General features: G+C 41.1%; 1 protein-coding gene across 1 annotated transcript in view; it reads left to right on the forward strand.

Moving 5' to 3' along the window:
• Positions 1-14,953, forward strand: part of TIPARP (TCDD inducible poly(ADP-ribose) polymerase) — a 57,757-nt gene that overhangs the window by 38,236 nt on the left and 4,568 nt on the right. The window contains exons 3-4 of the mRNA XM_089675391.1: positions 8,156-8,330; positions 9,110-9,291. Of these exons, the coding sequence (XP_089531517.1) occupies positions 8,156-8,330; positions 9,110-9,291 (357 nt within the window). The remainder of the gene's footprint in view (positions 1-8,155; positions 8,331-9,109; positions 9,292-14,953) is intronic.

Genomic DNA, 14,953 nt, shown 5'->3' on the forward strand with positions numbered 1-14,953 from the left:
AGAATGCAGTGACAAGTCAGTTTTACGTAAACACTTTTTCCAGGTCATGGTTAATGATACCTATTTTGAGCAGTCCATGTATTGCAAAATGGTTGGCTGTAGCAAGATAGCGTGAGAGAAACTGTTGCAGCCTCTGCCTTTCTCATGCAAATTATTATTATTATTATTATTTTATTATTATTATTCAGTATTTATAAAGCGCCAATAGTTCGCTCAGCGCTGTACATTACAAAGGGGGACAGAACATGTGACAGAACAATACCAATACAATGCAAAACATGAGGGGATCGAGGGCCCTGCTCTTTCAAGCTTACAATCTAGGAGGGAGGGGATGGTGGCACAGGAGGAGATAGCTGTGGGGGATGGAGTGGTAGGAAGAGTGGAGGAGGTCGGCAAGTTAGCAGGGGGCGGGGTAGGCTTCCCTGAAGAGATGGGTTTTCAGGGTGCGCCTAAAGGAGAGGAGAGTAGGTGATAATCTGATGGGTTGGGGCAGGGAGTTCCAGAGGATGGGTGACACCCTGGAGAAGTCCTGGAGGCGGGCATGGGAGGAGGAGACCAGGGAACTAGAGAGAAGGAGGTCTTGTGAGGAGCGGAGTGTGCGTGCTGGGCGGTACTTGGATATTAGGTCAGTGATGTAGTTCGGGGCAGTATGGTGGACAGCTTTGTACGTCAGCGTTAGGATTTTGAATTTGATCCGTTGCGCAATCGGAAGCCAGTGGAGGGATTGGCAGAGGGGGGTGGCGGAAACGGAGCGGTTGGAAAGGTGAATGAGTCTGGCAGCCGTATTCAGGATGGACTGAAGCGGGGATAGCCAGCGGCGAGGCAGGCCAGTGAGGAGGGAGTTGCAGTAGTCGAGTCGCGATATGATGAGGGAGTGGATGAGCTGTTTAGTGGTTTCTGGAGTTAGGAACGTGCGGATTTTGGCGATGTTGCGGAGGTGGAGTCTGCATGAGTTTGTTAAAGAGTGGACTTGGGGCTGGAAGGATAGGTTGGAGTCCAAAATGACACCAAGTACTCTGGCCTGCGGGGCGGGTTTGATGGTGGCGTTGTTGGACATGGACATAAATTATTATTTATAGTCGTGCTATGCACATGTTTAGATAGCCGTAGTCTGAGCAGTTACACTCAGACCAGGAATTCCTTCCCAGTGTGCACATAAAATAGATTCTCTGCCTTGTGCAAATGCACTGTCTTCATTCGAAGAGGAATATATGTGACAGTTCTAAACCGGATTCAAGATAAAGAAGATAAAGAACCCCCTGCTCTAGTTCAAGCATTCTAGATACAGTCTTAACCTGAGAGATTTCATTTCACACATACACACTGCATTGTGAAAATCTAGTGGAGAAAAAAGGAGAGCAGCCATTTGTTAGCTTCCGCTGCTGAACCCCCACCCTGAAGTGACAGTTAAGATCTGATTAGTCGCTACAGATAATCAGTAGCAAGAGTTTATAGAAATATATCATCAAACATTAGAAAATGATCCATCAAATGCTGCTTCTCCCACCCTCGGACACATGGGCTTCTGTTCAAAAATTAATGAATTATGGATTTGCTGATTTTTCACCACCAAACACCTGTCAGATGATTTAAAACATTAATAAAGTACATTTGCCAGTGGGTTATCCAGTCGCGGCACATTCGCTGCCCTTGATTTTAATAAATTATGACTAAAGGAAAAACTTTGGTTTAGATTTGGATAGAGTGGTGAGGGGTTAGAACCTAGTCTCCATTAGGAAGATTCACTGTATCGGTCCTGGATCACTAATGTCAACAGGAATGAACTTTGGAGGGGAAATCTTCCAATGGGGATGTTTTTTCTATTGACAGCTTTCCTAGAGGGGATATTCCTCACATTGGAATGATATCCTCTCACTTCCTGTTGAGTCAAGACAGGAAGTCAAATCTTCCTAATGAGACACAGATGCCAAAAAAGCTGAGTGGCTTTAACCCTTTCCTACTCTATTCTAAAAATACTTTCCTACTGTATTCTAAAAAATCTTTAATGATTCAGCACTTCTTCATATGGTGACCTCCCACATTTGTTGCAGTTCCAATGTACTGCAAATTAAAAAAAATTGACCTAAAATTTGAATTTGCATACATTGATATTGGCTCTGTCTAACTGTCACTGGGAAACGTTATAATTGCATTGAGCAACAAAGGTGAGTGAGGGCGGATTAAAGTGTTACTAAACCCACAACAGTAAAATCAGTCTGTATATGCAGTAAAGCATGCTTGTTATACTCACTGGGGAACCTAAGGGGTTAATTCTCTGTATTGTGTAAAAAGGATGTTTGATCCTGACTTCTCTGCCCCTCCTCTTGTTCACATGACCACCTGATACAGACTGAATCCTAGTCACATACACATGGTCAGTTTGTTGTGTATTGCTAGAGAGGGTTTTTTTTTTCTTGGGAGAGTGCATGTGACCAGCACAGGGCCAATCAGCACTGTCCAGACAGAGGTCAGGGGATTTCCATCCTCCTAGAGAACTCCTACAAGCTTTAACCAGTGCTCTGCTGGATACTGATAGAAGTCACAAGACTAACTGCTGAGGAGATAAAGTATTTAGCAGTTTATATTTACTAATATAATTGCATTTCTGTGTACTGTGGGAGACTAGATATAATGAATGTAGGGTCTGGGGTTTAGTAACACTTTAAAGCATATGCTGTTCCTGTATATACCTAATAAAATATCCTGTAGATACCAGTGACATTACTTGTATGTATTTGGGAACCGATTTCACCTAAAAACCGAACCCAGCAATAACCATTTCCCCCAGGGAGGACTGATGGGAAGGAGCTGCCCTCCTATCTGTTTTTGTAAATTGCTGGTTTAAATGATCATAACTGATTGCAGTGCTCCACCTTCATGGTTGTCTATGCTGCACAGAAAGTCTGCCTACCTAGCCAGCAGCCAGAGGGAATTTTATATATGAATAATCATGTTGTGTGGACTTCTAATAGAAAAATATTGTGCTACCAATAAAAATCTGACACTGCCACTCTACCCACATTACGTAATTTCATAAACCTGTTATGCAAAAGAGATTTTTACAGCAGTCTGTTTAAGGAGATTATCGGAATAGAGAGTATTAAAGAATAATTCCAGGCATCGGCCTGTTATGCATAGTTACATTGGTGCTGCTTGGAACAATGTAACTATGTATATGACATACCTGGCCAATGCCACTGGAAATGGCCGCTCCTCTAGTGATTTCCACTTGCTTCTGTGTCCTGTGCTGATCGGCTTCTCACCTGCATTGTGAACACAGAAGGCTGGCTGATCGGTTTCATCGCCTGCATTGTGAACACAGGAGGTCGGCAGATCGGCTTCTCGTCTGCATCGTGAACACAGGAGGTCGGCTGATTGGCTTCTTGCCTGCATTGTGAACACAGGAGGATGGCTGATCGGCTTCTTGCCTGCATTGTGAACACAGGAGGTCGGCTGATTGGCTTCTTGTCTGCATTGTGAACACAGGAGGTCAGCTGATCGGCTTCTTGCCTGCATTGTGAACACAGGAGGTCGGCTGATCGGCTTCTTGCCTGCATTATTACCACAGGAGATCTGTTGATCGGCTTCTCGCCTGCATTGTGAACACAGGTTGGCTGATCGGCTTCTTGCCTGCATTATGAACACAGGAGGATGGCTGATCGGCTTCTTGCCTGCATTGTGAACACAGGAGGTCGGCTGATTGGCTTCTTGCCTGCATTGTGAACACAGGAGGTTGGCTGATTGGCTTATCGTCTGCACTGTGAACACAGGAGGTTGGTTGATCGGCTTCTCACCTGCGTTGTGAACACATGTTAGCTGATTGGCTTCTCGCCTGCATTGTGAACACAGAGGTCGGCTGATCAGCTTCTTGCCTGCATTGTGAACACAGGAGGTCGGCTGATCAGCTTCTTGCCTGCATTGTGAACACAGGAGGTCGGCTGATCGGCTTCTTGCCTGCATTATTACCACAGGAGATCTGTTGATCGGCTTCTTGCCTGCATTGTGAACACAGGTTTTCTGATCGGCTTCTCGCCTGCATTGTGAACACAGGTTGGCTGATCGGCTTCTTGCCTGCATTGTGAACACAGGAGGTTGGCTGATCGGCTTCTCGCCTGCATTGTGAACACAGGAGGTTGGCTGATCGGCTTCTTATCTGCATTGTGAACACAGGAGGTTAGTTGATCGGCTTCTCACCTGCATTGTGAACACGTTAGCTGATTGGCTTCTCGCCTGCATTGTGAACACAGGAGGTCGGCTGATCAGCTTCTCGTCTGCATTGTGAACACAGGAGGTCGGCTGCTCAGCACAGGTGCCATTTAAAAATGCTTTGCATTTTCTGAATTAATGCAAAGTGTCTTTTATTGGATGTGACAGAGAGACGCGGCGGTGATGTCCACCTCATCCAATCAGAGAATACTTGGCTGTCTTTCAGAAAATGCGTGCAAAGCATTCTCTGAATGGTGCCCATACTGCGAGCCAGACTCCCGTGTTCATAATCCAGGAACATCTACCAGGTCAGGTATATAAATAGTTACATTGATCCAAGCTGGATATAACTGTGGATAACATGTCGATGCCTGGAATTATTCTTTAATATGACATTGGGAATTCACATTAAAGATGTGCCTCTATAATGCAATCTGTAATATCCACTCTGGGTTTGATTTGCTAAAGGAATAGTGAATGCAAAGTAAATGTTCATCAGTAAGGCAAAGCTGTGTTCACTCTGAATATCCAATCGTGCAAGGGAAATTATAACAAAAAAATCCAAATTGTTTTGCTCGTGGTTGTGTGATTTGAATGCAAAGTGAACATTCTTCTTTAAAGTGAACACTATTCTTTTAGAAGGCCATCCCAGGTGAGTCAATGCCTTGTGATGTGCCAGTATTAATGCCCATGTGTGAACACCAGAAAGTTGTGAAATGGGGCTGCTTGACAGGACTGAGGTTGTGACTCACGACTGTAATTGCTGTGGGTACTTTCAATCAGCCTCGTCCCAGAGCAGAGAGATCTTTTACATGTATCAGTAATCATGTGTGTGGATCTCCCAGGGGGTGTCAGCAGGACATATTGTGGCTTTCCTGATTAGGAATCATAATGTGATTAGGGCTGTGGGGTTGCCATGGTAACACATTGGAGGGTTAACAACAAGGGCCGTGTGTGTCAAACATGCAGCATTAGGGCACGGCACTTTCAGTTCTCAAAAGAGATTTGTGTTCAGGAATGCTGCCCAGTTTCGTTTTTCGTTCACGTTTCTGCTTACAGCTGTAGAACAGATGATCCATTTAAATCATTAATTCCTTCGTTTTTAATTCTCAGCAAGGCTTGCGAAACGAGTCGTGCATGAAACACCGAAACCGACCCCCTTTTTATGGAACATTGTGAAAGTTGTCAAATGTTTGGTTGATGTTTTGAAGGTCAGATTGAGAGTAAAGATTGCATTAGTAAAGTGTAAGCCCTCATGGACACTGGATGTTTTTACAGCGGCTGTTTTTGGCTTTTGCCATTTTTTTTCTACAGCCAGTAAACTCCCCACCATGTTATCCTATGTGTCCATGCACACATACACTGTAATCAATATTTTTTGCTGGAAAAAATATCCAGGACTAGTGGGTTCCTAGAGGAGTTTTTTAGCTGTAAATACACTCTAATGCAGGCCATACATGGTTCGAATTCCGAATGATTTTTCGTCCAAAAATCGAAAACCTCTTTCACTCAGTAATCCAATAGTGCCATCATTGATTTCAAAAATCGGCTGACCAAGTCATAAAGTTCACCCCATATAAGCAGCAAAACTTCTGTTCCTTCCAGAACACGGCTCATACACATATTCTGTTCGGAAAAACGATCCTTAGAATTTGACCATCATTGAGTCGAAAATTGGTAGTTTTTCACGAATTTTCCAACACACCCGATCACCAAAAAGGGGAGGAACCACAAAAATCAGCCAATGCCATTGACCCACTAAGAGAGTGAAAATCAGGCGATTATTCTTGGGTCCAATTTTCAGACAAAAACCCATGTATGGCTGGCCTAACACTGAAAAACATGGTAAAACCCCGCAAACCGGTGTTTTTGAACATTTTTTTGACCAAAAAAAACTTTTTTTTTTGGTAAAAAAAGAAAGCAAGCGCATAAAAACGGGGCAAAACACCTCTAAACACTAATGCAAAAATGCTAGAGAAGGGTGAAAAACTCCTGATTTTAACGTGACAGCTAACGTTACCAGCGTTATCAAAACATCCAGTGTGCATGAGGACTAATAGTACAGGTTGCGTTAGTAAAGTGTAAGTCCTCATGCACACTGGACGTGTTTACAGCTGCTGATTTTAGCTTTTGATGTTTATTTCTACAGCCAGTAAACCTCCAGCATGTTATGCTATGTGTCCATGGACACATAGACTGTAATCAACATTTTTTGTCTGGAAAAAACCTAGAACTAGTGGGTTTCTAGAGGACTTTTTTAGCTGTAAAAACACTCTAACGCTGAAAACCATGGCAAAACACGGTAAAATGCTGCAAACCTGCGTTTTTGGATGTTTTTTTGACCCCCAAAAATTTTTTTCAGTTTGGTCACAAAAAAACTCCAGAAGATGCTAAAAACCGCGAACGCAGTAAAACACTGCTAAACGCTAATGCAAAAACACAAAAAAAAAGCTGAAAAGCTCATGTTTTTAACGTGACTTTACACAGCTAATGTTACCAGTGTTCTCAAAACATCCCCTGTGCATGAGGGTTTATGGGTAAGTCATGGGATTTTGCAAGTTCTGCAAGTGCTTACTGGACCAAAAGTAGATCTGTAGATCTCGCATATGAATTCAGGACCAGCTGTCGTTATTATTGCATTGCTACAACGTATAGCACTAGTTTCCTTTTTTTTTCTTTTTTTTTCTTTTTTTTGAAATGTCACAAAATGACATTTCATTCCCCCCTAATGCAGCAGCGGTTTGATGAGTTGCGCTACATAAAAACGCTATATTGGGGCTCATGCACACAGCCACCTGGGGTTGTACAATGCAAAGTGTGGGCTTATTTCCCAGGCAGGGAGCTACAGCGGCTGCATATAGAAAACAGAAGCTGCCCTTTAATTATTGTCAGTAAAAATATGGGTTTGTGGCTCTTTAAAATTTCTAGTTTTAATTCATCAAAGTTCAAACTATTGGTCCATGCTGGTCACAACAAAGGCAATGCAATGTTTGTAATAAAGCTGTATTAGTCCAATGTTATATGAAGACCAAAAAATACAAACTGCAGCATTGCATTATTCACATGTATCTTTGTCAGGGTGGATTTGATTTAAATCAAGATTTAAATCATTATTTGAATCACTAGTGAAAAGGCTCGAGTTAAATCATAATTTTTAAAGAGCAACTGTCATCTCTGTCCTGCAGCGGCTCCTCCTCTGACCCACTGTTAACTCACCAACAGTTCCATTCACTTTAATGGGACGGCTGGTGATGCGGCACTGACACAACAAAGTGAGGGTTGTGGCGGCAGCAGGTGAGTGGATGCCTACTAACAGGTACTGCCATGATGGATCTAATATGACAGGTGCTCTTTAAATGTAAGGAATCCGACTCATTCTTGCTGGTAGTTAGAATCTTTAATATTTGAAAACCAAATGAAGGTTTCCTTTTTAGAGTAATAAGCTGTCAGGTTAGTAAAACAGCGATATCAGAACCGATTTTAGGTTAATAGGTTAATCACACATAGCTGGAGAACGACTCAAATTCTTTTATTTCATGTTTTTTCTCATGGGTACTGTGAAATTGTGTGAATGCATCAATGCAGTGCATGTTATCTCAGCTTGCAGAGCGTGGATTCATTGAATGAGTTTACCAAAAAAAAATTGCAGAATATACAGCCTCATGCTACACAACTAAGCTCCAATTCATGCTGAATAAACTAAATTTTTAATGTATCTTAAATAGAAAACTATCTTTAGATAGATTTTTATACATAAAGCATTTTATTAAAATAAATTTGATAAAAATAAAAAAAAAATCAGATTTAAATCAATAAAATCTGATTTAAATTAAAACTGTTTTTTTTTTTAAATCATCAATTTTTATCCACCCTGATCTTTATGCTTTATGAAATCATTGGACGAAAGTACATTAATGACAACTCATGTGGTGTTTTTTTTTCTTCCTAGGGGACATGATTTCTTAGTGAATTTGGACTGTATGACTATTTATGAATCTTCTGAATTTGAATTTGACCAAATCCGACGCCTGTCTACCCCTTCTACCTCTGGTCTTAGCTCCAATTACCACACGGTGTGGAAATACTTTTGCAGAGATCACTTTGGGTGGAGGGAGTACTCAGAGGTAAGTTGGCTCCTTACTTTCTGGTTCATAATATTCACTTGTCTTCATAAGAATCAGATGCCCATTGCCTGTTTACAGACTCAGCAACCCAGAGCTTTGTTTTCTCTGGATATCAGGCATTCATCTGTAAATGTGTGCAAGAATTAATACCTGTCCTGTCCTATATTATTAGCCTTCTAATTGGGCAAGGAAAAACATGCTGTAGTGCAAATATTGTTATATGCCCTGCTGATGTCAGTATAAAGTTTCAATATCCCAGAACTGCATCCTTCCCTGAATTCTTTTACTCTGTCTACAGGAACTCCCTGTGTTTGGGATCTTGAGGCAGTAGGCTCCGTTCACATGATGCGATTTCAGATGTGAATCACATGACAATCACATTGTTTTCAATGGTGCCCGTTCACATCAATGCGACTCGGCACACGGCGATTATGGATAAGGCTCCTGTACTGCTTTTGGTGTTAATTCCAGTTTGATTTTGGCCCCATAGATTATGTAGACCTTATCAAAGTTGCATACAAATTGCACTAGATAATTGCACTGAAAATTGGATCAATGTCCGATCATAGACATGTGAATCTAGCCTTAATGCAATGTAATAGAAAGGGTTGGGAAAAGATTTCATTAAAACTTTTTTTGTAACAACTGACATCTAGGCAAAAAAAAAAAACATTTATGAACCCATGAAAACCATTACTGAAACATTTATTACATGAAACTGTAAAACATTTAATTTAAGAAATAAGCCAACTGGTAACTGTATTTGTTTTGTCAAACAGCCTGTGGTGAAGCTGATAGAGGAAGCCAATTGCCGTGGGCTGAAAGAGGTTCGCTTTGTTACGTGGCACAACCAGTATATACTGAACATCAAAGATGGCTTCCAGCAGAATGCCTGCTTCAGGAAAGAAATCAAAAGACGACCCCTCTTTAGATCCTCTGTGATGTTACTGCCACATCTACAGTAAGTGGCTAAAATCTTTAAATGTGTTCTGTGTGTTGTCTCCATAGAAGTATTCTCATCACACTCCTTCCAGCATAGAGTTTAGAATGTAAGAGTGCTGCAGCAACGACCAGCTGCTAAACTGGTGATCAGTGTACAAAGAAGCATATGTCGACAGCATACAATAGATCTATTTAAAAGTCCACTGTTTTATTCAAGCTAACACATTACATCAGGTTTAGGTGCTCATCTAAACTCGACATCGTTTAAGAAAACGCTGGTCACATAGGCTTTCTTTCTGTATTTAAATGCAGAAGGCATTTGTCTTTGTCACTGTCAGTACTATGTGCATGTCTCAATTGCAGTAGTACTGTATTTACATGTCTCACACCCTGTGACATCTGCTTGTTTCCCTGGCAGTAAAGCTAGCAATGGATAAATGAAGGATAACTTTGCGCTTAGGTGTAAGGTGAATGAGCTGCCAGCGCAAAGATTTGTGATTCCAAATCCAAAACAAGCTAAAATGATAAGTGCAGCTTTATTGTACATATTAAATCGAAGTAAATGCAAACCTTATATAAATTTCTGCAGGAAAAATTATGCATAACCTAACCTCATTAAAAAATGTGAAAGAAAACTCCCAATCAAATAGAGTATAATAGAAAGAAAAAATAATAAAGCATCCTTTCAAGTGTCCATATGCTAAAAGTGTGAATAAGTGATCCATTCCTGAAAAGCAGTTCAGCAACAAGAGAAACCTGCTAGCAGTCGTCTTCCAAATAACTGCATCCACCAACCAGTGTTAACCTCAGTGGGCTCAAGTGGTCCTTACTGATAAATATGACCACCTCTTATCGTATGGTCAGACAGCGCTTTTAGGTTAAGAGATCCCAGTTTCCTCCAGGTCAACATATGCACAGCCTTGCAGGTACCTGTACACTCCTTAGCAGTAATAAATTAAAGTAATAATAATAAAATTAAAGTAATAACTATAGGAGAGGAGATAACTCATAGCGTAAAACAGCAATTTAAAACATCAGGTTGAGCACTCACATATAGAAAAGGCCAGCAAGGCAATCTCACATTGTAAGCATCCAATCAGCCACTCCCTCTGATGGTGCCTGCTGTAACAAAACACGTTGGGCGGAGCTAATGGATGTGACATCATCACACATACAAATACCAGAAGGGGAACCGCGTGGAGGGCTTTTGCCGATTAAATGCTTGCTATGGGAGCACTCTGCAGAGGGAAGGAGCCAAGAGCATCAATGGGGGGCCCGAGAAGATTAGGATTGGGGCTGCTCTGTGCAAAACCATTACACAGAGCAGGTAAATATAAAATGATTTGTTATTTTAAGCAAAAAAAAATTGATTTAGAATCACTTTAAGTTCACATTCTGCCTGGTTATATTCTCTAGTTGTACTGTGGGTCATAGCATTTCCAAACAGTATGCACACGTTTTTTGTGTTAGGCGAGATCTTTTTGGTAGATCATTCTCCATATTTTGGTGGATCATCATCCATATTGTGTATTATGCACTGTCTGTTGGAATGTGTATCCAATATTCTGAATGTACAATGTGTATGTGTGTGTATATATATATATATATATATATGTGTGTAAAGAGCTGTGTAAATATAAGCACCTGAAATAAATATTCGGAACTATCGAAATTGTGTTGTATAAGATTTCTATATGTGACAGACATAGGATGAATTCCAATGACAGCAGTCTGTAGTGACACATGGGGGTTTATTTATTAAAACTGGCAAGTGCAAAATTAGATTCACTTCTGCATAGAAACCAATTAGCTTGTAACCTCAGTTTGTTCAATTTAGCAATAAAATTTGGCAATAAAACCTGGAAGCTGATTGGTTTCTCTAGAGAAATGAGCCTGATTTTGCACACTCCAGCTTTAGTAAATAAGCCCCATGCTGTCAGTCAGTGTTCTATTATTTGCAGTATTTCATAAAGCCCTACAATTTATATGTTCCATTCAGTGATGGCAATCCATCAGTAAACATTTAATGTAACAGTGCCAATACTTAGAAAATCTATTTATGCGAAACGGTGTTTTCAATAAAAAACGAGAGCCTGGGACGGTAATTTAACATATTACTCGGGGTTTGATAATCAGAAAGAAAGAAGTGTTTTTGCAGCCTATAGCAACTATTCCCAGTGTATTATTCACCGTGACGACATTAAAAGCAGAATCCGATTGCTAGGGGAGTAAGAAGAGTTCTTTCTTCGGACATTTGATCAGAAGGCCCTCTGCAGTTTTAGGAGTATAACCTCAGTAGTGATTAGATGATTCATTGAACGCTTAACGCACAGCTGGTCACATTGTCCGCGTCCACTCCCAGAAAAGTACGTGTGGTAATGCATACCATCATCGGCTCTGTCTACATGTGTAACGTACGAGACGGAGACGCTGTTTCTGTTTTCGAGATAATCAGGGGGGCGCATTCTGTCCAGGAATCCTTAATCTGAACCATACTTGTAAATATTTCCATTAACATTGTGCACTGTGAACAAAAAGTGCCCTCTGTCAGGACATTGCTGAATCGTCATGTTCCACAGCAGTGTTGGCTTGGGCCAGCCACGTTTATGAGGTGCTGCAGCTTAATCTGTTTTGATTTGAAGCTGTTTGTGGCATCTCATGCACAGCTGGAGGCAGGATTGCAAAGCCCAGTATTTAAGAACACCCTGTCCTCTTAGGATAAAGTAGGAAGCTGTTAGTCTGCCCGGAGGCTTGACATGCAGAGTCTAGCAAGAGCGGACATGCTGCACATTAGGGAAAGAGGCTCTGGAAGCAGTTAAGCATGTTATCACAGAATGCACACGTTCGCCATGAACTTTGAAGCATGCTGCACGTAGGAGGTGAATAAAAGACATAAAATGCGTAATGTTTTGTCTGCTATTTTTAGTACTCGGAGGTATAGTCCATAGTCAAGCGTGTTTAGGCTTGATTACCCCAGCTACATACATCAGCGGAGCACTTGTGAAAGTACAAGACCCTTCCTTTAGATTGTAAGCTCCACAAGCAGGGCCCTCCTATTCCTTCTGTACTGAAATGTATTGTAATTGTACTGTCTACCTTTATATTGTAAAGCACTGCGCAAACTGTTGGCGCTATATAAATCCTGTATAATAATAATTATAATAATAACTGGGTCAGGATTTGCAATCCATTACAAGAATTTTAGTGCTCCTGAAACACTGTCGAGCCCAACGTAAAAGTTAATGTCTGCCCAAAAACCTTGTTTAACATAATCTGCTTCCCCTCTAATTGGAAAAGCAAAGGTCTTCTTTTTTTTTTTTCTTTTTACTAAGGCGGGCCATATATTATACGATTTGTTGCAGGAAAGAAAATCGCTCAATTTCCCCCTTCGACACAGTCAGTGTAGATGGTTGAATCCCTCCCACTGAGTTATTGTGTTCTCCTGGGGGGGTGGCATCGCTGCCCGGAGATCACAGCAATTACTACTAGCTGAAATAATAGACGCTAACAATAATTGCATGTAAAATTCGACATACTGGTTGCACCCTAGTCGTACAGCAATAGACTTGGGTACAATTAGCCTGGCCATAGATGGTTGCAACTATCTATGGCCAGCTTAACTTTAACTTGCCTGGGAGGCAAAAAAAAATCCTTTTCTTTGCCCCTGTGCTCTTCAACCTACCAGCAGAGGACACCCTGTAGGGTTACATAGCCAGTTCTGGTGGGTAATGAGAGTAGGATCATCAGCAGATAAAGTACTGCACATGTGGCATCATGACTCCATGTGTATGGTATGTATGTGTATGTGATTGTGTGTACATATGCGTGTGTGTGTGTGTACACATGCGTGTGTGTGTGTATATATATGTACGTATGTGTGTGTGTGTGTATATATATATATATATATATATATATATATATATATATATAAATGAGGGTTTTTTTTACATTTTTTGGACAGTTTTTTATATTTGTAGCCTAGCTTAATAATACACCAAGGCTAAATAATAAAATAGAAACGGCTAGTTATTTCTAACATTCTGTACAGGCTTACGTGTTTGACTTGTCTGTCTTTTGTTTTATTTCTCTTCCACTTTTTTGCACAAAACCTGGATAAAGGGATATAATAGAACATTACTGCATGGATATTAGATAAGGAATGAGCTATCACACTTTTATCAATAGAAGATATTCCAAGTTTGAATTTGATGGGTGACTGTTGAACAAATCACCCCATTTCTTAGGAATAGTGCACTGATACATGGAACGTGTGTGCTTTTTTGATCAGTATGTCTGTGATGTCTATCTTTGCTTGATGTGATCTTAGGTTTTTTTTATGTCAGCAAATGCCTTCTATTTTTTCTGTCTGATTTTTTGAGAATAAAAAAAATTCAATGAAGGACAGACAGAGGAAACAGTGCTCTGAGCTCTAATCAAGCCTCTGACGACACGGTAATGAAATGGTACAGCCAGATGCTTTCCTTGTGCCAGTGATTTATTTGCTTTGAGCTTTGCCCTCTGCTCTGAGAAGAGAACTTAGAATATGCCCCAAGAGGTGAACAGAACTCAGCACAAAGTATTACCGGCACAGAAAGTGCCTCCCCAAATATTTTTGTAGTGCTAGCACATTGTTGTACGCAGGGTTCCTAGTTGTTGTTCCAGTTCTGTAAAGGTGTGACATAGTTATACAAGGACAGGTGGAAACCTCCCAGGTAAACAGCTAGATATTTTACCTCTGTTTATGGTGCCCAGTGTCACGTTGTGTCTTGTTTGTTCTGACAACTGTTCTGCCTGGTGCACGCAGATGAGAACTAATCCTCGTTGCTTTAAAGCTGAACTCCAGCCAGGAGGAACACAATCCTATTAGCAAGGTACTTGCTTACCTTGTACAAAAATGCTCTCCATTTTTTTTTCTCTTAAGTCCTTGTTGCCAATCTTGTCCCTCACACATGTCCTTTATGATTCCTTTTTGGAGTCTCTTCTGGGTTGTGTGTCCAGGCTCTGCTATTTTTCTCCCAATGAAGAAAAGGCTGTATAGGTTGTAAAAGGTTTAGAAGGAGCAGTAGACATTACGTTTCCATCTGTAGGCAGGTTAGATCTCCACAGCCCCAGTTGCTACTTTCCCACAGCCATTTGTTGGCAGTTATGTACATGGCTGCCAATAGTTAATACAGTACTGTCCCTTATAGCCCTGAGATCCACCTGTATACCCACTACTACATAGCGCGTTCCCATTGAATCATGGGAATAACAGTTCCAATTGCCCCCACTGGATGTGACGTGTGGCACAAGCATAGCTCCACTACATTCATTCAGATTTTCTTTACTTTTGTATGATTATACACCTAGGGATTCCTTTTGGTTTTTGATTTTTTTTTCATTTATAGAGGTGTCACATACTACACAATTAAACAATAAAAAGTAAGGCCAGCCACAGACAGAACACTCTTCTTTCCTACAACCATGGGTTGCCAGAAAGGAAATCGCACAATTTCCCCCTCAAGACAGTCAGTGTTGATGGAGAAATCCCTACCGCAAAGCCATTGTGTTCTCCTGGTGGGGACGGCTTCCCCGGCAGGAGAGCAAAATGGCTGCATGAGAGGGACCACATTGATTACTGCTACTGGTTAAAATAGCATCTGAAATACAACAGGCTGGTTGTACCCAAGCTGATTGATCGA

Source organism: Staurois parvus, unplaced genomic scaffold, assembly GCF_062004578.1.
Source record: "Staurois parvus isolate SC_StPar_1 unplaced genomic scaffold, SC_StPar_1.0 ptg000155l, whole genome shotgun sequence".
Classification (NCBI taxonomy): domain Eukaryota; kingdom Metazoa; phylum Chordata; class Amphibia; order Anura; family Ranidae; genus Staurois; species Staurois parvus.